This window comes from Haematobia irritans, chromosome 1, assembly GCF_050003625.1.
Source record: "Haematobia irritans isolate KBUSLIRL chromosome 1, ASM5000362v1, whole genome shotgun sequence".
Lineage (NCBI taxonomy): Eukaryota > Metazoa > Arthropoda > Insecta > Diptera > Muscidae > Haematobia > Haematobia irritans.
This window is the reverse complement of record NC_134397.1, coordinates 271,556,418-271,581,660: the sequence shown is the minus strand read 5'-3', so window position 1 is coordinate 271,581,660 and position 25,243 is coordinate 271,556,418. Positions and strand designations below refer to the sequence as shown.

General features: G+C 32.7%; 1 protein-coding gene across 1 annotated transcript in view; it reads right to left on the bottom strand.

Annotated features, from left to right (window-relative positions):
* tok (tolloid-like protein 1 tolkin) overlaps window positions 1–25,243 on the bottom strand; it is a 159,352-nt gene that overhangs the window by 15,195 nt on the left and 118,914 nt on the right. The window contains 3 exon segments of the mRNA XM_075294368.1: window positions 1,446–1,796; window positions 1,905–2,434; window positions 2,490–2,773. Of these exon segments, the coding sequence (XP_075150483.1) occupies window positions 1,446–1,796; window positions 1,905–2,434; window positions 2,490–2,773 (1,165 nt within the window).

The following is a 25,243-nucleotide window of genomic DNA, read 5'->3' as shown; positions in this document are numbered from 1 at the left end:
AATTTTCCTAAACTTCTAATACATATATATCGAGCGATAAATCATAAATAAACTTTTGCGAAGTTTCCTTAAAATTGCTTAAGATTTAAATGTTTCCCATATTTTTTACTAACATTGTGTTCCACCCTAGTGCATTAGCCGACTTAAATTTTGAGTCTATAGATTTTGTAGAGGTCTGTTAAATTCTGTCCAGTTCGAGTGATATTTAAATGTATGTATTTGGGACAAACCTTTATATATAGCACCCAACACATTTGTGATGTGGTATCGAAAATTTATATATACAAAGTGGTGCAGGGTATAATATAGTCGGCCCTGCCCGACTTTAGACTTTCCTTACTTGTTTTTCTTTATAAGAAACAGGCATACTTAAAAAATTGGCAAAAACTAAGTATTTTGCGGAGATACATTGGGTCCACAAAGAGATGCGCCGAATATAGTGTATATCGCTCCATGTTTCGATATAGCTTGCATATGAAGCGATCCCCCGATTTTCGGTCTTGAGCACGTATACACCGCAATTTCTATTCGATTTACATGGAAATGGTGATATTTTAGGTTATGGGATTGTACACAACCCAATTTGTATCCGATTTGCTTGAAATTGGTAATCTGGATGTTCCTTAGGTTCAAAAAATTGTGTGCCGATCCTTGTTTTGGTATATCCCTCATATAGACCGCTCCTCCAGGTTTGAATTCTTCGGCTTTTAGACACTGCAATTTTTATACGATTTGCTTGAAATTGGAAATCTGGAGGTACTTCAGATATATTGAATTTGAGTTTTATCGATCCATGTTTTTGAAAAACCCTTATATAGACAGATCTGCTGATTTGATACCGAATTTGTTATCCAATTCGCCTGCAATTCGTAATCAATTGGTATTTTAGGTGCATAATAACTTGTGGATCGGATTTGGTTTACAGTTTACCCGTTTTGAGGGCATCTAGAACCGTAATTTTTATCCAATCGTTCTGAATTTGTAAATCTACATAATCCTAATACACACCGGTCTCCCCATTGAGGGGATAGAAAGCGCACTTGTCATCCAAATAGCACGAAAATAGAAGCAAATTTTGCCGAGTTTACTCCCCGTATTCATTCGAGTAATCGGGGTAAAAACTATAAAATCTTGATTTCAAATCATATGAAAGGCGGTATTCATTGGATTTTCGTGCAAATCAATTATCTTTTCAGAGAATCAGATATAGCTCCCATATATACATTTCGTCCGATTTACACCCACTTGAAAAAAATTCACAATATTGACCATTGGGTCCAAACCGCATGAAAATCGTACAAAAATTTTGGAAAATGGCAACAGTTTCAAAAATGAAATATTACATAAGTCATCAAAAGTACAAAAACGGACGTAAATATTGAAAACGTACTAATTTGTTTTTTTTTTTTAATCCTAGAAATAAATTTCTACACTTCCAAACTTACTCATTTTCTTCGGCCTCATAGGCTGGAACAATATCCGCTACATGTTTACCCACTTCATCATCGATTTCAATATCCGAGAACATATCACCAAATTTGGAATATCTCATTTCATCATGGTCCGTGGTTTCGTTGTCTGTAACATTATTTGTGACTTTTTCCTCGGTGAGTTTTTTACTTGGCTGTTCCAATTGTTGCTCCTGGTGATGATGATGCCTCAGCTGTTGATGGTCTTGATGCTGATAATGTTGATGGTGGTGACGATGCTGTTTCTTCTCCTCTCCAATGGGATGGCTAAGTTCATTTTTTAATTTTTGCATTCTTAGATTGTAGTCAATACGACTGAAACTACGGCTGAAATGGAAAGAAATTTTAAATGTACAAAAGTTAAAATTGTTTCGTAGACCGACTATGCTATTATGAATAATTTCTAAGGGGTATAATTTCCTCATGTCAACTTACCGATTTTTACGACCCCTCCGATTTCTTCTCTTTATAATAGTACTGCTACCCTTAAGCTCTTGAATATCATCTAATTTCATGCCATTACCTCCTGCATTACTATAGACATTGGGTAATGTAGACCTCTGGGCTGGTAATGCTGTGGGTAATATAACCACTTTACGTTCTGAGACGAAATTATTCCCGGTATCTAATTCGATGTCTTTTGTATTCGATTGGATTTTACGTTGATCTACATTACGATTTATCATACCACTTGTCGACTTATTATATTTCTCGGCTTCTGTAAGGGGTTTTTCATTTTGTGAGGGAATATTTTCGAATTTATCCGAAGTGGCGTTATGGCCTTTATCCAAGGAATCCGTATTTTTATTATATAGATCCTCTGTGGCTATGCCATTTTGCGATTTTGCCGCTAGATTAATGGCATATTTTCGTGGTTCATGATCTTCAGAGCTAATCACATCATTTTTATAATTAATGGGATCATAGTTAATATGATTCTTCGGCTTAATCAATTCATTGGCCGACTAAGGAAGAGGAAAACATTAATTTTGTAAATATAAATTATTCAGCGAAACAAACCTGTATTGAATCAATACTAAAATCCGTTTTACTACTGGGCAATTTAGTTTTTCGCCTTATGATATCCGTCAATCCTTCCTCTTCAACTTGTAATCCTTCATTATAGACTTCCTGCTTTAATATCTCCATTTCTTTTTGGAATGTTTCATTGAACTTCATGGGAGCATCATTCAGGGGAGCATCTGCCTGCGGCTGTTCATCCTCCCACATTTGCGTGTAGGCAACCAAGGGATAATCATCATCATATTGAACATCCGGTAAAGCAATATCCCCCATAAAACCACCTGCAAACAAGGGAAAAACATAAATACTCTGACATGATTCAGTGGAAATTGGTTAATTATAAAAACCCCCTTATAAAAGTTTTACTACATAAAATCCCTGATAATTAGCCGCTTCTTACATGACCATAAACAACGGTGAACAATTTGCAATTAAACATTGGAAATATACAATTAAATGATTTTAAATAATATTCTTGATATTTCAGCACCATATGACAAATAAATGGAGTAGTGGTGAATAAGAAATAATTCAGGGTTAGGAAAATGTAGCTTTTCCAAAAAAAAAATATTTCAAAAAATTCCATATGTAACATTTTAAAAAATTACCTTTGTGGTTCATTTTTCTTATGTCTACTACTTAGTTCGCTTCAGAGTATTTAATACCTAAAAGAGAAATTTAAAACATGGTACTCTGAAATGCATGTTCCCTTCAAAATATACTCTTTTAGTGAATTCCCATTTGTATCTCATTCCATTCCCTATATATATCTGGATACCTTTTTTGAAAAAACTTGTATCGTTTATCACAGGCGTGCATATTACTGAGAGCGTGCATTTGTATACCCTCCACCGTACGATAGAGTGGAGAGTAGCACATAGAAATATCGGTCTAGCGATGTTGAAGTTACGCTAACTTCCGAACGAAATATGCTATCAACTTGAAACTTTGTACACACGCAGATAAGGAATATGATCACCCTATATATGTCCCAAAAGCCAAATGTTATTTTGGATCGGTGAACATGGAACTTTGTTTCGTTTCTGTTCTTTTCTCCGAAAACATATACATGGTTTCGAAAAATAACATTTTTGCGACAAACATGTTACATGTTCCCAGTCTAAAAATAACATTTTGCTCTTGAAACAGGCTTGAGGTGATCATATTCCTTATCTTGGTACAAGTTATTGTTATTAATGTTTCCAATTTTTCGGTATAGCCCCCATACAAACCGACCACCAGATTTGACTTGTAGACCCTCTTGGAAGAGCAAATTTCCTCCAATCCGGTTTAAATTTTATAGGCGATATTAGTATACGTCATATAATAATCATGCAAAATTTATTCCATATTGGTCCATAATTACCCAGCAAAATGTGAAAAATTTTATTTTTAGATCCAGAAGTGGTGCAAATTTGGCGCAGAAGCGATTAATTTATCATGGGGTTGTCATAGAACGAATGCCCACCATTTCAACAGCCGTTACACTGAATTTGTATCACATCTTAAGGTGTAATCCGAAATCAGTGTTTTTGATGAGTATTAAAACATGTTGTGATATTTTGCCAAATAAATATCTTTTATAATTTTTTATGATTTTGAATGCATTCTAACGCTCATACCTCAAATATTTTCAAAAATTCGCATTTTTTTCTAGAACGGATTTAGCATTTTTTTTTACAAAATGTAATTTTTATTATTTCTTACTCTGTTTTTATCCTATTTGAAACAAAACAAGTTAAATTACCCATTTAAAGCGGGTTATAAAAAATTGAACTAAAATAACTTCCTGTGTGGTTAAAATAAAATAACATCTTTTGGAGGAAATATTTTTTTGGTAAAGTAACCCAGACATACACCGACGCCCACATTTGACCTCGAAGCCTGTTGGAAGAGTAAATTTCTCTGCTCCGATTGAAATTTTGTACGCGATATTATGCCCTCAGCAATTTTGAAAAAATTGGTCGAAGTCGAATCATTTATATGTAATCTAAAATAAATCGATACCCAGATTTGACCTCCAGAACATCTCCGGAGTAAATTTAGTCTGATCAGGTTGAAATTTGACTCTCTAATAATAATAATTATCCTCCTCTATATAAGGTGAACCTATCAAGAACTAAAGAGGCTTATATAACTATTTATTTTACTTTTTTATATAAAGGGTGATACGGTCAAAATTTGGTCAAGGGAAAACACGTGTAAATCGGTAAAATCGTTTATTTAAAAAATCAAATTAAATTTCTTTTTCAAGTTCAATTAGTATAAAATTCTGGAAAAATATTCAGTTAGGCTTTCGCTTTTCCAAATCCGAATTGCCGGGTCTCACGCTTGACACCTGCCATCAGATTTTGTACAGCCACCTTGTCCACCTTCTTCGCCGCAGAAAGCCAGTTTGCCTTGAACTGATGCTCGTCCTTAGCAGTTTTTTTTGGTCTTCTTTAGGTTCCGCTTGACAATAGTCCAGTATTTCTCAATTGGGCGGAGCTCTGGCGTGTTGGGAGGGTTCTTGTGCTTGGGAACCACCTGCACGTTGTTGGCGGCGTACCACTCCATGGCCTTTTTACCGTAATTGCAAGATGCCAAAACAGTACGGAACAACCGTGTTTCTTCAGGAAAGGCAGCAGACGTTTATTCAAACACTCTTTCACGTAAATTTATTGGATGACAGTCCCGAAAGCTATGAAAATGCTGCTTTTCAAGCCACAGGTACAGATGGCTTGCCAAACCAGATATTTCTTTGCGAACTTTGACAGTTTTATGTGCTTGAAAATATCTGCTACCTTTCCCCTTCCTTTTGCCGTATAAAACTCCTGTCCCGGAAGCTGCTTGTAGTCGGCTTTGACGTAGGTTTCGTCGTCCATTACCACGCAGTCAAACTTCGTCAGCATCGTCGTGTACTGCCTCCGGGATCGCGCTATGGCCGTCGTATTTTGTTTATCATCGCGATTTGGAGTCACTACCTTCTTGTAAGTCGATAGTCCGGCTCGTTTTTTGGCTCGATGCACGGTTGTAGACGATACACCCAGCTTATTTGCGGCATCTCGGAGAGAGAGGTTAGGGTTTCGCTTGAAACTACCGGCAACTCTCTTTGTCGTCTCAGCGGCTTCCGGTGTTCGATTTCCCCCGATCCAGACTTCCTGGCTGTCGACAAACGTTCCTCAAACACTTTAATTACATTTGTAACGGTTGATTTGACAACTTTGCGTGCGAGTAGCTCGGATTTTCGCGATGCGCGAGCAAAATTTTGATACGCTGCTCATCTTGCTTGACGGCATTTTGACAACTGAAGAGTGAATTCCAAAATCAAAAGAGGAGCAACATTCTACACACACACCTTCAAAATGAGGGGTGTTCAGGTTTTTTAAATGCAAAATTGAGAGAAATACGTCAAGTTTATATTGACCAAATTTTGACCGTATCACCCTTTAGTTTATGAACTAAACGTGGGTCTAAATTCAATGTAAGTACAAATAATTTTATTGTAAACTAACGCGTTATTCCTGTAAATCGAATAAAATCCCATTGGAAAAAAGGTAGCCACTCGAATTCAGTGTTGCCAGCATTGGGGATATTCCCCAAATAGGGAATAGTTTTTCTTGCATGCACCCAGAAAAAAGTGAACCCAACATGAAAGAAAATGTTCACTGAAAAAACAATGAACCCACCAGGAAGAAAACTTTCAGTTAATTTTAGAAAATTTTGAATATTTGTAGAAAATTTTAACTAAACAGTATTACAAACGTTGGCATCACGCCGATGTCATAAAAATAAGTAAATATTTTTCGACAAGTTCAAGAAAATTTATTAGACATAACTAACTTTTTTCACTTGTTAAAGAAAATTTTGTAGTTTGAAGGAAAAACTTGGAGTTCAAAATTGCAAGAATGTCTTTAGTGACATACGAAGTTTATGATGGACGCATTTTTGGTAAAATTTACAAATTTAAAGAAATTCTGAACTATTTTGTGGAAGATACGAATTTAGTTAATTTTTATGCTTCATTTGAGTATATTTTTTTGTTGGGTTTAGTTAATTTAACTAACGTACACAAAAAATTATTAGAGTAGAGAAAACTTTCTCCAAACATAATAATTCTATGAACTAAAATAAAGTTAAATTGGCTTTAGTGAAATAGAGAGTTCACTTTTTTTTGAGTGTAGGTTTATTTTAAAAATGTTTAAATAAAATATTTTAATAATACAAATAAGTTAGTAATATTTGTCAAATTGAAGAAAATTTATTAAAAATAATAATTTTTTGTCATTTAATAAAATTTCATATTTTGGAAGAAGAAAATTGAAATTCAAAGTTGTTAAAATATTTAAGCGCTATATGAAGACCTAGACAGACATAATTTAAGTAAGCTGTATTCATTTGGGAAACTTATGGGCTCAGTTTCAGCAAACTTCACCAATTTTAGGAAAATATGAACTATTTTCATATTTAGTAAAATTGTGTACTTAATTTGTAACATATAAAACTTTTTTCTCATCTTTAGATTTTTAGTTGGGGATTTAGAGCCCTTGAGTTTGGGTATTATTGTGGGATTATCTCAAAATTGTTTTAGTATAATAAATTAGGCTTACAACAATGGTTTATATGAAATTTATATCTTCCACGGTTGGTAAGGTCTCTGCGGAAGTTTTTGACTTTTATTATTTCATAACTCTGTATTGTACCTGATCTCAAACCTTACCAATTAGTACAGGAAATGATAAACCATCATATTTGAGATCATATAAAAGCAAAAATTATGAATGAATAAAATTCCAAAAAGCCCACAGGGGCCCTACTACCCATCGGAGAGTTACCTCTTAATTGTTTCTTGAGTCGTCCTTCTATTGCATAATTTTCTCAAATGTAACACTGTTATGCGCATTTAGTGACGATCTCTTTGTTTTTATTAAAATGTAAAAGTATGGTTCCAGTTTTTATGAAAAGTTCTTTACCGAATAACTGAATCCGATTTTATCTAATAACCCATTCCTCTCCCTGAAACGCCGAAGAGCACAAACAGAAGTTACGTTTATTTTTGATTTTCGTAGAAATTTCCTCATAAAATGTGTTTCATCAAATACACCCCCTATTTGGCAAAATCTATGCCATTCCTCTTTAGGCCATAATCTACTTTGAATGTACGTGCATAGACTTACAAATAAATATTTTTATTAGTCCTAAGATAGTTATTAGATTTCTATGTCAATATTGTTTCAATTTCAGCTTTTGACAAAATTTCATCAGAATTAAGTTTCTATTTATATGTTATATAGGATTCGTATTTATCCTTTTATTAAGGCCAATAGTCAAAACATCGTAATGAATATTGATTAGTTTTATAAGGATTTACCAAAAAGAGAAAACTTTGACATCTCTCTAATAACAAATGAGCAAATAAGAAATTAACACTTGATGGTCTCTATTCATTTAGGAGTGCCCAAAATCGTTTATTTATTCATACACTTGCCATCAACAGATTATCAAGATATTGTCATCGTATATAAGGGATATTTGTAATCTAGGAATTTCTAATGCATCACATTCGTATTCGTACACCCACTCACACACGCACTTTTATAAGTGTATATAATTGAATGGTAGTGAATTGTATGAATGAATTGTTACGAGCTTACAAACACATACACACAAAATAATATCCCTGTATAAAGAGAGAGTATCATTTAGGATTGCATTGAAAAGTCCTTGTATGGATGAGTAATTCATTTCAATTTGAAGCTCCCTTTTGTTGTAGTGCCAAAATCACAATTGCAAAAGAATTAAGTATTCAGGGCATTGTTACATGAAATTAAAAGATAATTATGGATATTCTTGTTACAATGCGCAATGTACATATGGCTGCTATTAAAAGGAAAAGTGCCACGAGGTCAGTTTGAAAAAGTTTTTGCCGTAGGAATAAGAGCTTTATTATAGTCTTTCCCCCAAAAGCCTTTTGATAGCTTATTATGGCAGCATCATTGATTCCCATGTGCCTAGAAATCCATAAATTAATTAAAACCAAAAACAAGGATGATAAAGGAGAGGGAAAATTCAATTAAAATTCAGCCAGACCAGCATAATAAAAATAAATCATTAATGCTGAACTTGTTAACCAGCTGACCACCACTTTTGTGGTTCACATCAATGACAATGGGATGAATAACCGAAGAGCATCAGTTTCAGTGAGAGCTCAATATTAATTGGAGAGACAATTGATGTGTTTTTTGTACACAATATTTAAAATACTATAACCTTAGAGGAAAATTGAAAGAAAAAGTTGGAAAAAAAAACTTTATAAGGAAAGTACATTAAAACAAAACAAGTGAAATTTAGGTTAATTACAGAACATTTTAAATAACTGTATTAGGTTAGGTTAGGTGGCAGCCCGATGTGTCAGGCTCACTTAGACTATTCAGTCCATTGTGATACCACTGTGGTGAACTTCTCTCTTATCACTGAATGCTGCCCGATTCCATGTTAAGCTCAATGACAAGGGACCTCCTTTTATAGCCGAGTCCGAACGGCGTTCCACATTGCAGTGAAACCACTTAGAGTAGCTTTGAAATACTCGGAAATGTCACCAGCATTACTGAGGTGGGTTAATCCACCTCTGAAGAACCTTTTGGTGTTCGATCGAAGCAGCAATCGAACCCACGACCTTGTGTATTCAAGGCGGGCATGCTAACCATTGCACCACGGTGGCTCCCGATACACACCGGCACACGTGTTAGTTGACCTAAACTACGCACACAATTTTTTTTCTGATTCAATCACGAAATTAATTCATCCTATTAATTTTTTAATTGAAATGTCTTCAATCACAGAAATGACAGTATCAATTAAAAAATTAAATGAAATTCAATTAAAAGATTAATTAATTAATTTTAATTTTTGTGATTGATTTTTGTTTCAATTAAAAAATATATTGTATCAATTAAATTTTTATTTCAATGGTTTTTATACCCACCACCATAGAATGGTGACGGGGGTATAATAAATTTGTCATTCCGTTTGTAACACACCGAAATATCGTTTTCCGACTATATAAAGTATATATGTTCTTGATCAGGGAGAAATTCTAAGACGATATAACGATGTCCGTCTGTCTTCAATAATGAAGCAATCATGCTGAAATTTTGCACAAACTTGTCTTTTGTCTGCAGGCAGGTCAAGTTCGAAGATGGGCTATATCGGTCCAGGTTTTGATATAGCCCCCATATAAACCGACTACCCGATTTGGAGTCTTGGGCTTATAAAAACCGTAGTTTTAATCCAATTTGCCTGAAATTTGAATTCTAGAGGTATTTTAGGACCATAAAGAGGTGTCAAAAATGGTGAGTATCGTTCCATGTTTTGGATTTTACTTCTTGGGCTTCTAGAATCGGTAGTTTTTATCCAATTTGCCTAAAATTTGAAATCTAGAGTTACTTTGGACCGTAAAGAAGTGTGCCAAAAATAGTGCGTATCGGTCCATGTTTTGGTATAGCAACCATATAGACCGATTTCCCGTTTTCACTTCTTGGACTTATAGAAACCGTAGTTATTATCAAATTTGCCTGAAATTTGAAATCTAGAGGTATTCTAGGACCATAAAGAGGTATGCCAAAAATGATGAGTATCGGTCCATGATTTGATATAGCCCCCATATAGACCGATCTCCCGATTTTACTTCTTGGGCTTATAGAAACCTTAGTTTTTATCCAATTTGTCTGAAATTGAAAATCTAGAGGTATTGTAGTACCACATATACGTGTGCCGAAAATGGCGTGTATTGGTCCATGATTTGATATAGCCCCCATATAGACCGATCTCCCGATTTTACTTCTTGGGCTTATAGAAACCGTAGTTTGTATCCAATTTGTCTGAAATTGAAAATCTAGAGGTATTGTAGTACCGCAAATACGTGTGCCGAAAATGACGTGTATTGGTCCATGTTTTATGTATATCCCCCATATAGACCGATCTCCAGATTTTATTTCTTGGGCTTATAGAAACCGTAGTTTTTATCCAATTTGCACAAAATTTAAAATCTAGAATTATTTTACGAAATGCGCCGAAAATGGTGAGTATCGGTCAATGTTTTAGTATTGCCCCCATATAGACCGATTTCCCAGTTGTCCTTTTTGGGCTTGTAGAAACCGTAGTTGTTGTCCAATTTGTCTGAAATTGAAAATCTGTAGGTTTTTTAGAACTTTAGATAGTTGTGAAAGATTTGATTTTATTGTTTGGGATTTTAGAACCCGTAGTTTTTATCCAATTGTCCTGATATTTTAAATCTAAAAGTATTTTAGAACCATAAAGAGGTGTACCGAAAACGGTGATTATCGGTCCAAGTTTTAATATAACCCCCTTAAAATCAATCTCTCGATCTCCTTGGGTTTCTAGAAACCGTACTTTTTATCCAATTGGCCCCACTGATCATGAAAATTGCTTGAAACTGAATGTAAAATTACCATATTTTACTTCTCGTAATCATTTAAATAATGGAGGTAAAAATCTACAGATTTTAGATTTCCAATCAAGATGTTATTTCATCATTTTCTTGCAAACTTACAAGAGATGTTAATGATTCCTCTAAAACTCAAACAAAAATGATTCTTATAAATCCATAATCTGATATAGTCTTCATAGGAAAAATCTTTAAATTTATCTTCGGGAAGTGTACTAGTTGAACTGCTCTGCTTGGGAGAATATCTGTCATCAAACCCCCCTGAAATTTTAAATGAAACTATAATATTTGATTCATGGTGGTGGGTATTTAAGATTCGGCCCGATTTGCTTTGAATTTTCAAGCAGACGAGGCATTTGGGAATATCTACAAGAAGCCTACTAACCAAATGAACTCCTTACATGGAAGGTATACCTACTTCACCATCAGATTAAAAAATCAATTAAATTTTCTTCCACAAGTGTTTCGAGTTGCCACTAATTTAAAATTTAAACTCCATCACCTTTTAAACCATTCATTACAGAAACTGCCATGCTCATTATGGTGAAAATGCATACGTTTTCAATTAACCAAATTACATGTAAATGAAACAAAAAAACGGAATACTTGGCATGGAAATATGATAATTTTTTTTACATATTTCTCATATGAGTTTATATCCGCAAAGTGGGTGGCCACACCTCTCGCACCTAACAATCACCTTCACTTTACTCCAAAGGCAAGTGTCATATTTTTGTTTCCATGGATAAACTCACCTCCATTGACACCCACATACACACATGAGATCATTAAGATTTTCTCCCCATTTAACAGATAATGGCCTTCAATTTCCTTGTAAACAAAAACAACAAGAAGACTCAAGACTCAACGGAATTGAAGAGGAAAACAGTTTTTGTCACACATTTTACGAAATGCCTGTGACATCAAAAAGAGAAAAGGCGAAAACCCAAATGAAATGAACGAACAAAATGACACGCATAATGGCCTGTTACAACAAACAAAGTGTACGCAGTGCAATATGATGGGGGGAAAAAAAGCGATATAGTCCACTTACGATGGTTGATGGACAGTGGACTACGAAAGGGGTAAGCAATGGACTTGGTTTTATTTTTCCATGACACCAAATAAATGTTAGGTTCTTTGTATTCCAAGTTCAACACAATTTCAAAAACCTAGATTTTCCGTAACCAAATTCAAATAACATCGATTGACAATGACCATATCTGGAGTAGGAATTTTAGCTCATTGCATTTTTTCAAAAATATAATAAAACAAGTAAGGAAAGTCTAAAGTCGCGCGGAACCGACTATATTATACCCTGCACCACTTTGTAGGTCTAAATTTTCGATACCATATCATATCCTTCAAATGTGTTGGGTGCTATATATAAAGGTTTGTCCCAAATACATACATTTAAATATCACTCGATCTGGACAGAATTTGATAGACTTCTACAAAATCTATTGACTCAAAATTTAAGTCGCCTAATGCACTAGGGTGGAACACAATGTTAGTAAAAAACAAACTTATTATACCCTGTACCACAGTAGTGGTGAAGGGTATAAATATGGGAAACATTTAAATCTAAAGCAATTTTAAGGAAACTTCGCAAAAATTTATTTATGATTTATCGCTCGATATATATGTATTAGAAGTTTAGGAATATTAGAGTCATTTATACAACTTTTCGACTAAGCAGTGGCGATTTTACAAGGACAATGTTGGTATTTTGACCATTTTTGTCGAAATCAGATAAACATATATATGGGAGCTATATCTAAATCTGAACCGATTTCAACCAAATTTGGCACGCATAGCAACAATGCTAATTCTACTCCCTGTGCAAAATTTCAACTAAATCGGAGTTAAAAATTGGCCTCTGTGGTCATATGAGAGTAAATCGGGCGAAAGCTATATATGGAAGCTATATCTAAATCTGAACCGATTTCAACCAAATTTGGCTCGCATAGCAACAATGCTAATTCTACTCCCTGTGCAAAATTTCAACTAAATCGGAGTTAAAAATTGGCCTCTGTGGTCATATGAGTGTAAATCGGGCGAAAGCTATATATGGAAGCTATATCTAAATCTGAACCGATTTCAACCAAATTTGGCACGCATAGCAACAATGCTAATTCTACTCCCTGTGCAAAATTTCAACTAAATTGGAGCAAAAACTTGGCCTCTGTGGGCAAATGAGTGTAAATCGGGCGAAAGCTATATATGGGAGCTATATCTAAATTTGAATCGATTTGGCTGATATTTTGCAAGTTTTTCGAGACTCATAAAATATTCGGATGTACGGAATTTGAGGAAGATCGGTTGATAAACACGCCAATTATGACCAGATCGGTTAAAAATATATATGGCAGCTATATGTAAATCTGAACCGATTTTTTCCAAAATCAATAGGAATCGTCTTTGAGCCCAAACAGGATCCTATACTCAATTTTTGGACAATCGGACTAAAACTGCGAGCTGTACTTTGCACACAAAAATACACCAACAGACAGACAGACAGACAGACGGGCAGACAGACAGACAGACGGACATCGCTAAATCGACTCATAATTTAATTCTAAGCCGATCGGTATACTAAAAGGTTGGTCTATGATTACTCCTTCTTGGCGTTACATACAAATGCACAAACTTATTATACCCTGTACCACAGTAGTGGTGAAGGGTATAAACATCAGTTCCATAATTTTTGTCTTCACCGAAACTGTTTTGATATTGAATGCGAGCTAAAAAGGAAGAATTACACTCCGGATACATATGAGACGCAAGCCACTTTTAAATTTATATTTTGCGTACTTGATACTAAGACACAAATCTTAATATATTCGTTTTTCTGTCCGTCACATAGTATGAAAGTCGTTCAACTTCTTAACCACAACTTAACATTTCAAATTCTAGCTCCCCTTTAACAATGCAATGGTATAAAATAAAGAGTTAATTTTATTAGTTTTAATGTTCAAATTGAAATGTCGAAAATAACATAAAATTTCAGAATCAGAATTGGCATCAATTATGTTCTTCAAACGACCGACAAATTCATCATGCGCTGCACGAAAGTGGATATGGCGTATTTTGGCCTGTTCCCTGCAAATCTCCGTATTGAGATGATCGAAACCTTGGTTTTTTTTTAGTGCAAAATTTACTCTCCAAAATGCCCTAGGCCTTGTTTTTTCTTGCCACATTTAAATTCCGTAGAGCTAACTATAGCCAAATACACAGGAAAAAATATCACCAAAATATTTCCAATTAAAATGTTTATTGATGTTGACAAATTCTTCAATTTATACATTAATTGATCCAATTAAATTTTTAATCAGGATACAAACATGAAGTCAATGTTTGAATAATTCAAACTTTTTAATTAAAAATATAACTGATACAATTAATTTTTTTTATCGAACTCGGAAAACCAAATCAGTTAAAAAAGTGAAGGTTTTGTTTTTTGTTTTAATTTTTAATTAAAAACTTATTTCAAACAATCAAATTTTTAATCAACTAAAAACACAAAGTCAGTTAAGAAAGTACACAATTGAAAATAGTTACGTTTTTAATTAAAAAATATATTTTTAATTGAAAATTACCAATGAAATCATTTATTTTCTAACTTTTTAATCAAACATTTTCCCCCCATTAAAACTGTGATGGATACTATCATTTTTGTGATTGAAGACATTTCAATTGAAAACTAATTGTATCAATTAATATTTTTTTTGTCCTAGATTATTAGTTGTTTAAATTTTCCTTATTTTTCGCCTCCCCGATACCTTATGACCCACCGTATAACAGCATTGCTAACGTCAGCATAAAAATCAACGGCATCAAATGATGCGTGTTCACAAGTATGAATGTAAACCATTTTGCTATATGAATATGTGATAAAAGATTGTATGAATGTGCGTGTGTGTGTGACATCATAACAACATTGGGTTAAAGCAATTCAGGCAATGTCGGTCGGGTAAGAGTGAACAAACACATAGACATCTGGTCGAACTTGTCAATCGTAAGAAAGTTTTTCTGACGATAAAATTTTCGGTAGTCAATAAAGGCGTTATTATTATTATTGTTGTTGTTGTTATAACTCTTGTTCTTCATGTTTTGTTTCTACTTCTTTGTCGTTATTGTTATTGTAATGCGTTAAAGAAACTATATTCCCATCAAAGTTTGTTGTAGATTTGCATATGAAACGAAAACAAACAATAAAAGGAGATGAATGCAGATAGATGAGATAGTGAATTCAAAATTGCCAACAATATACGTAAAGTAGGTAGTGTAGTATATAGAAGAAGAAATGCATTTGCATATGTTATGTTCAGGTGTAAAAACTAAATATATTTAAATATGAAATTTTTATTGTAAAATATTACACTGAAAAAAAGCATAATCGGTTCCAAAGATGTTGTCTTTACTTTTAAAAATTTACTTTTAAAAATCCGAGCCAAAGAAGCGGGAATACAAGGAAGGATACTTTTAAGACACAATTCTCTTTTAAATTTAGGTTTTGTGTACTTGCTTCTAGGAAGCAAATTTTAATTTTTCTCAGCTTTTTTTTCTTCATATGCTATCAAAGACCTTTAAAAACGAGTTAACGGCAACTTTATTTTCCAAATTAGGACTCGACTTCCAGTAGAAATTATGCTATGTTTGAAGTAAAAAACTTCTTTAAAATAAAGTTTTGAAAAACATGTCCTATATTTGAACGATTTTTTGCTTTGTAGTCAAGATGCAAAAAGACAACAAATTTAAAGACAATTTCATTAAATTTAAAGTCAAATCACTTAATTATAAGGACAATACGACTTCATTGAAAAGTTTATCGACTTTTGGACAAGGAAAATAACTTTATTTTAGAGAAATGCATCTAAGCAAAATTTGTATTCGTATTTTAAAGACATGAAATCTTTGACCTCACGACAATATTTTTTTCAGTGTAGGATGTAAGTATTTATTAATCACAATAAAACAAGTGAGTAAAGTAGAAAGTGGGACCATGAAAAAATATTGACCTAATATGATAGATTATGCAACCAAAATTTTAGGGACAAATTTCTTTAAAAAAAATAGTCCCAAGAAAGTTTATAAAAATTGCCTTCTTTAACTTTCGAACACGAATCTTTGAAATTCGTTTCCTTCTGTGTCAAACTCCCATGTCCATACACATTTTCATTAATGTAACTAAAAACATTTTTGATTCAAAGAAATAAGCTTTAAATTAGCTAATATATTCAATTTTAGATTAATGATAAAACATCTTGAAATATAGACTAAAAATTATATTAAGGATTATGAATTTTTGGTTTAAAGTTTTTAACTTTTTTTACTTTGAAGTGTCTGTTATAATTTGGATTTTTATACCCTCCACCATAGGATGGGGGTATATTAACTTTGTCATTCCGTTTGTAACACATCGAAATATTGCTCTAAGACCCCATAAAGTATATATATTCTGGGTTGTGGTGAAATTCTGAGTCGATCTGGGCATGTCCGTCCGTCCGTCTGTTGAAATCACGTTAACTTCCGAACAAAACAAGCTATCGACTTGAAACTTGGCACAAGTAGTTGTTATTGATGTAGGTCGGATGGTATTGCAAATGGGCCATATCGGTCCACTTTTACGTATCGCCCCCATATAAACGGACCCCCAAATTTAACTTGCAAATCCTCTAAGAGAAATCTAAATTTCATCCGATCCCGCCGAAAATTTGGTACATGGTGTTAGTATATGGTCTCTAACAACCATGCAAAAATTGGTCCATATCGGTCCATAACTATATATAGCCCCCATATAAACCGATCCCCAGATTTGTCTTGCGGAGCCTCTAAGAGAAGCACATTTCATCCGATCCGGCTGAAATTTGGTACATAGTGTTAGTATATGGTCTCTAACAACTAGGAAGAAATTGGTCCACATCAGTTCATAATTATATATAGCCACAATATAAAGCAATCACCAGATTTGACCTCCGGAGCCTCCTGGAAGAACAAAATTCATCTTATTCAGTTGAAATTTGTTAATATATGGCCTCAAGCACCCATGAAAAAAATTGGTCAAATCGGTCCATAATTATATATAGCCCCCATATAAGCCGATCCCCAGATTTGATCTCCGGAGCCCCTTGGAAGAGCAAAATTCCTCCAATTCGGTTGAAATTTGGTACGTGATGTTAGTATATGGTATCCAACAACCATGCAGGAATTGGTTCATATCAGTCCATAATTATATATAGCGCCCATATAAACCGATCCCCAGATTTGACCTCCGGTGCCTTTTGGAGAAGCAAAATTCATCCGATCTGGTTGAAATTTTGTACGTGGTGGTATTTAGTATATGATATTTAACAACCTTGCCAAAAGTGGTCCATATCATATAAACCGATCCCGAAGTTTGGTTTTGGAGCCTCTTGGAGGAGGAAATTTCATCCGAGTCAGTTGAAATTTGGTACATTGTGCTAGTATATGGCCGTTAACAACCATACCTAACTAGGTCCATATCGGTGTATAGTTATATATAGCCCTCAGATAAATCGATCTCCAATCACACAAAAATTGGTCCATATCAAGTTCATAATTGTATATAGCCCCCATATAAGCGACCCCCATATTTCAATTCTTGCTCTCTACGTACCGTGAAAAAGTCCATACCGATTCGTAAATATTTGGAGACGTACCTATTCATACCTTTTTTGTCTAATATATGCCTAATATATACGTATGGACTAACTCACAATTTAGAAAACGATGTTAAGGAGTTTTAAGATGCCACAACCCAAGTAATTCGATTGTGGATGACAGTCTTTCGTAGAAGTTTCTACGCAATCCATGGTGGAGGGTACATAAGATTCGGCCTGGCCGAACTTACTGCCGTATGTACTTGTTTAAGCTGAAATTCATCAAACCAAACCTTAATCTGAAGGGATTTGGTTGGTATTTTCATGTTTTAAAATATTCTTCAAATTTAAAAAACATTCGGATGTACGAAATTTGGAGAAGATCGGCTGATAAACACGTTGATTATGGAGAAATCGGTGATAGATATGTGAATAGCTAAATCTAAATAGACCAATAGGGATTGGCTCTGAACTAAAGTAAGATCATGTGCCAAATTTTAGAACAATCGGATATAAACTGCGATCTGTACTTTGCACACAAAAATACGTGAACCGACAGAATTTAATTCTCAGACGATAGGTATTCTGATAGGTCTCAGGATTTCCTTTCTTGCCGTGATATACAAATACACATATTTATTGTATTTTATAAATGTTGAAGACATGTTAATACCCCAACCATAATGTAAACACCGCTAGGACTAGGATATAAACCGGAGGTCCCTTGTCATTGAGCTAATCAAAAAATCGGGCAGCACTTATTGATAAGAGAGAGGTTCACCACCTGTAGTCACTCAATCACAATGGACTGAATAGTCTAAGAGAGCTTGAAATAGCCAGCTACCACTATACCTATATGCACACAAACCCATCTATTACTCCCCATAGTATAGGAGAGTACATACATACTCACCCACTTAACCATGAATGATTATCCAACAGAATTAATACAAATATTGGCTAAAGTTGCTATTAATTATCTACGGTTTTTTGCTCTTTGTTCATTGAAATCCATTTAACAAAGAGGAGTACAATGTAAATAAAATAACGGTAATTTATGTTGGCCACATTTGTTCCGTGCGTATACCAATGCATTGGTATTAATAGCATTTGTCTGTGTACATTGGTGTAGTGGTAGTTGTAGGTAAATGTAGGTGTAAATGAGATTTTAATTGCATGTGATTGTGGTGAGCTTAATACAATTCATATTTAATCATATTAACATTTTAATAGCATTGAAGGAATTGCATGGACGACTGTAAACTGTAATGTTGTATTTATGATATAAAAAAAATAATAATGAACGGAGTTTAATTTATAGAAACTAATGGTAGATTAAATAATTAATTTAATGATATGGTTAAAATATATTTAATTTGCTATAAATGTGAAAATATAAATGAAAAGGGGGAAAACAACGTCAATAAATCAGTGATAATTTGTTTAGTTTATGGGAAATATACAATTCTATTTTTTATTATAGTAATTAATGGTATTATATTATACGCAATAACTTTCATCGGCTTAAAAGTATACCTGCCACAAACAAGATTCGCAAAAGAATGAAGTTGGCAGCCATCCAGATTAACTGAAATAGAAGAAGGTTTATGATCACCCAAAACCTGTTTTATCCTATGTTTAACTAAAGCCGATTTACTTCTATTTTATTTCATGGAATTATTAGGTTTTAAGAAAGTTTCTATGACTTCAATAATTTTTCGCGTACGTTAGTAAAATTAAATAAAACAGAGGAAAAAACAAGTAAGGAAAGTCTAAAGTCGGGCGGGACCGACTATATTATACCCTGCACCCTGCACCATCTAAATTTTCTATACCATAACACATCCGTCAAATGTGTTGGGTGCTATATATAAAGGTTTGTCCCAAAATACATACATTTAAATATCACTCGGTCTGGACAGAATTTGATAGACTTCTACAAAATCTATAGACTCAAAATTTAAGTCGGCTAATGCACTAGGGTGGAGCACAATGTTAGTAAAAAAAATATGGGAAACATTTAAATCTGAAGGAATTTTAAGGAACCTTCGCAAAAGTTTATTTATGATTTATCGCTCGATATACATGTATTAGAAGTTTAGGAAAATTAGAGTCATTTTTACAACTTTTCGACTAAGCAGTGGCGATTTTACAAGGAAAGTTTTGGTATTTTGACAATTTTTGTCGAAATCAGAAAAACATATATTTGGGAGCTAATCTAAATCTGAACCGACTTCAACCAAATTTGGCACGCATATCTACAATGCTAATTCTACTCCCTGTGCAAAATTTCAACTAAATCGGATTTAAAACTTGGCCTCTGTGGTCATATGAGTGTAAATCGGGCGAAAGCTATATATGGGAGATATATCTAAATCTGAACCGATTTCAACCAAAATTGGCACGCATAGCTACAATGCTAATTCTACTCCCTGTGCAAAATTTCAACTAAGTCGGAGCAAAAAATTGGCCTCTGTGGTCATATGAGTGTAAATCGGGCGAAAGCTATATATGGGAGATATATCTAAATCTGAACCGATTTCAACCAAATTTGGCACACATAGCTACAATGCTAATTCTACACCCTGTGCAAAATTTCAATTAAATCGGAGTAAAAGATTGGCCACTGTGGTCATATGAGTGTAAATCGGGCGAACGATATATATGGGAGCTATATCTAAATCTGAACCGATTTCAACCAAATTTGGCACACATAGCTACAATGCTAATTCTACACCCTGTGCAAAATTTCAATTAAATCGGAGTAAAAGATTGGCCACTGTGGTCATATGAGTGTAAATCGGGCGAACGATATATATGGGAGCTATATCTAAATCTGAACCGATTTCAATAAAATTTGGCACACTTGACTACTTTACTAGTTGTATTCCTAGTGCAAAAAATTTCAACCAAATTGGGGTAAAACTCTGGCTTCTGAGACCGTATTAGTGCATATCGGGCGAAAGATATATATATCAACAGGGTTCTATTCTGAGCCAAAACACATACTTGTGTCAAATTTGAAGTCGATTGGACAAAACTGCGACCTAGACTTTGATTACAACAATGTGTTCACGGACAGAGGGACATGGCTACATCGACTCAGGGGCCCACCCAGAGTATTTTTGCCAAAGACACCATGTGTCTATCTCGCCTCCTTCTGGGTGTTGCAAACATATGCACTAACTTATAATACCCTATTCCACAGTGTGGCGCAGGGTATAATTATACACATATGAATCATAAAGATTAACTAAATTCGCGTCTCCTATAAAATAGTACAGATTTTGTTAAAATTTGTAAATTTTACCAATAGTGCACCCATCTTGAACTTCGAATGGCACTAAAGAAATTTTTGCAATTTTTTTTTATATGCAAATTTTTTTATAATAAATTTTCTTTCTCATATAGTATAGTTAAAAATTTATAAAATTTATCTATTTTGTCTTAAATTAGCTAACCTGGTGTGTTGAATGTTTTTTTTTTAGTGAATGTTTGAAAAAAAATTTACCAAAATTTAAAAAAAAAAATATTTTGAAGTTTTTGATCAAAATTTTGTCAAAATATTATTTCTATTGAAAATTTTGTCACAATTTTATTTCCATACGAAGTTTGGTCAAAATTTTATTTCTATAGGAAATTGGATCAAAATTTTATTTCTATAGAAAATTTTGTAAAAATTTGATTTCTATAAAAAGTACCTCTTAGTTAGAGAGGAATATTTTGCAAAATCTACCCAAAACATCAAGAATTCTTCCATTCTACTAAGCATTAAAAATCTTTCATTTTTGGTAAAATTCTACCAACTATGGCAACCATGGAGTGGACTCAATTTGGGTCTTATGTCCTTCCATGGCAAACCTTCGCTTTGCTTTGCCCCACAGAATAGTGTTACTGTTGAGTTACGATATTGCTTTTTAAATTTTAGAAATCCATTAACGTTCTGATTAACTCATATAAAATTTTCTATAATTGATTTCTAATGCATTAAACATTCATATTTATCCCAAAATAACTTGCCAAAGATTCTATGAAAACTCCTTTGTGGGAAATCAAGAGTTCTGAAGGTAAACCAACTAATTCAAATTTTCAAAAATTATTGGTGCGTTCAGGATTTTGGCCTAATCTTTAAACGAGGCACAATCTATGTTGTTTTTTTGGAAACCGTTATGTTTGCCTTTCTCCCTTTATGAGGCTTGTGTGGAGACATCATACACACATGCATAGAAATATGCAGTACTACAACATACACGTTGTAACATTTCATGTTACTCCAATGCTCCAATTCATACACTTAACAATCTTCAACATGTGTTTATGCAGCTGTGATGGTAGTAGCAGCATCTCTAGTATGTTGTAGTAGTAGTAGTAATTGTAGTGGTATTAGTAGAACAAGACAAATATCAGCTCAAATTGAACACGCAATGCAACGCTTTTAAGGTAAAGTTTTTCAACAACTTTTACCTATAAAAATTGGTAGCATTAGTATCACCAACACCAATGTACTTGCAACCAAACATAGAGCAACAACAACAACTACTAAACTAACAAGAGATTTAACAGCACCAAATGTAGCAGTAAATATATAGCACGTGAGTATTCAACATCACCAAAAGTGATGTTGTAAATGGAGAATGGATTTATGTGAGTATTTGTGTATGTGTGTACATCATCTATGTATATGTGTTGTTCATCTGTAAGTATAAAATATCCTTGGAAAGCTCCAAGTACCGAGTTTGGTATGGTAGAACATATCCATGTATGTTTGCTGGAGGTAAATCTTCAATATTTTGCAGACAGTCCATCAAGTAAACATTGATGCCACATCGGAAGTGAGCTACATTTGCTCAAACCAAACGGAAATGGGAAAAAGCTTAAATACAAGAATATTGCAATCGAATGAAATTCCTTTCAATCGTATGATGCCAAGATAATTCTACTGTGGGCAAAAACATAGTAAGGCTTTGTGTATAATTTTAAATAATGTATTAAGGCGAGCATAACCCCGAATTGCAAATCCCAAAATTTTTGGTTTGGCGATATTTTCTTAATCATAAAACATATAATCTTATAATTTTGGAATATAGTTCTCTTTAATAAGGAAATCGAATTTGTTCAGATTAAGTCCGCGATTTTCCCAACTTCTTCCTTATAAGAAAAATAAATTCTTCTCGTAAAAGAATTATTATACGAGTACACAGAAAAGAAAAACAAAATATTTCCAATCAAAAATTTGATTTTTTTATTTCAAATTATAAATTAATTTGTATCAGTTAATTATATTTCAAGATGGAAACATTAAGTTAATAAAGTAAATGATTGAAAATTTTTAAATGTTTAATTTACTCTGAAAAAAACAGTGAACTCACCAGGAAGAAAACTTTCGGTTAATTTTAGAAAATTTTGAATATTTTTAGAAAATTTTAACTAAACAGTATTACAAACGCCGATGTCATCAAAATAAGTAAATATTTTTCGATAAATTCAAGACAATTTATTAGACATAACCAGGGCTGTGGAGTCGAGCCAATTTTGCTCGACTCCGACTCCGACTCCAGCATTTTTCATCAGCTCGACTCCGACTCCGGAGTCGACTCCGGGTAATATAACTAAATCTCATTTTAATACCACAAATTTGTAGTTCTATTGTGGGGGTGCCGTAAGTGGATCGATATAAAGTATCGTATTTATTTATGTGTGCAAAAAAAGGTCTTAATTTCACTTTAGATGCCAATTGAACTCTATATTTCAAATTTAGGGCAATGTTTAATAAATAAAATAATGATATAAATACCCATCATAATATGAGAAGATACCAACAGTATATGTATTTGTGGACCAAAATTATTGATACTATCTCAAATCCTTTAAATTTGTTGCGAACCAAATGCATGAATTTGAATCTGAATCTATTTAGGCAAAATTGTATATACTTCTACAAATCTATGTACTTAAAATTTAAAACTAACGTTATGGGACGTAACACAATTTTAACAAAAAATAAAAATGCAAGGAAAGTCTATAGTAGGGCGGGCCGATTATAATATACTCTGCAAAACTTTGTATTTAGATCTACATTTTGATAAAGTCTCAAATCAGGCTTCTACAAAATCTCCGTCAATATTTGGGAAATATTTATAATTGTTTAGACAATTTCGCAAAAATGCATTTATGATTCATTCATTGAAAGGTTTGAAAATTTGAGTCATTTCTACAAGTTTTCGACTTAGCAGTGAGTATCAGTAAGCATACAATTTTGGAAAAATTTTTGTCAAAATGCATTTATGATTCATTCATTGAAAGGTTTGAAAATTTGAGTCATTTCTACAAGTTTTCGACTTAGCAGTGAGTATCAGTAAGCATACAATTTTGGAAAAATTTTTGTCTAGTAAATAAAATTTTGACTAAATTTTCTATAGAAATAAAATTTTGGCAAAATTTTCTATAGAAATCCAATTTTGACCAAATATATAGAAATAAAATTTAGAATAAAATTTGGCTAAATTTTTTATAGAAATAAAAGTTTGAAAAATAATTTTTAAAAATACAATTAAAAAAAATTGTGTATTAATTTTACAAAATTTTCTATAGAAATAAAATTTTGCAAAATATTCTATAGAAATAAAATTTTGACTAAATTTTATATAGAAAAAAATATTTCTATAGTAATAAAATTTTGAATACATTTTTTATAGCAGTGAGTTTCAGTGAGCATCAGTAAGAAAAAAAATTTTGAGAAAATTTGCTATAGAAATAAAATTTGACAATTTTTTCTTATAGAAATAAAATTTTGATAAAATGTTCAATAAAAATATGATTTAAGAACAAATTTTGTGTAGAAAATAAAATTCTGCAAAATATTCTACAGAAACAAAATTTTGACTAAATTTCCTACAGAAACAAAATGTTGACTAAATTTTCTATCGAAATAACATTTTAACCAAATTTTCTAATAAAAAAATCGATTACTATAAAATATTGGCAAAATTTTCTATAGAAATAAAATGTTGACCAAATTTTCTAATTAAAAAATCTATTATTATAAAATTTTGGCAAAATGTTCTATAGAAATAAAATTTTGATTTAAATTTTTAAAGAAATAAACTTATCAATAGAAATAAAATTTTGAAAAAAAAACTTGTGTAACAAACTAAATTTTGCAAAATTTTCTATAGAAACAAAATTTTGACTCAATTTTCTATAGAAATAAAATTTTGACTAATTTACCATAGAAAAAAATATTTCTATAGTAATAAAATTTTGAATAAATTTTTTATAGAAATAAAATTTTGACAAAATTTGCTATAGAAATAAAATTTTGACAAAACTTTTTATAGAAATAACATTTTGACAATTTTTCTATAAAAAACAACTTTGAAAAAATTTTCTGTCAATATTCCACATATGTATATGGCCTTAAGATAAAATTAAACAAAATAATTTCGATTGTTCGAAATATTTCAAATAAATTGATATGGGCATTAAAATGGATCGATCCAGCACATCTGCTAGTCTAGCATTCTAGGAAACATAAAAAGATAGCCGTAATTGGAAGTTGATTTTCATTTACAATTATGCTGTACATTGATCGAATGAATAACGCAATGGAAACTAATTTGCGTAAAAACTTGCTTAGTTACAAAAATGTGAAATATTTTAAAAAATTTGGTTTAGCCGGAGTC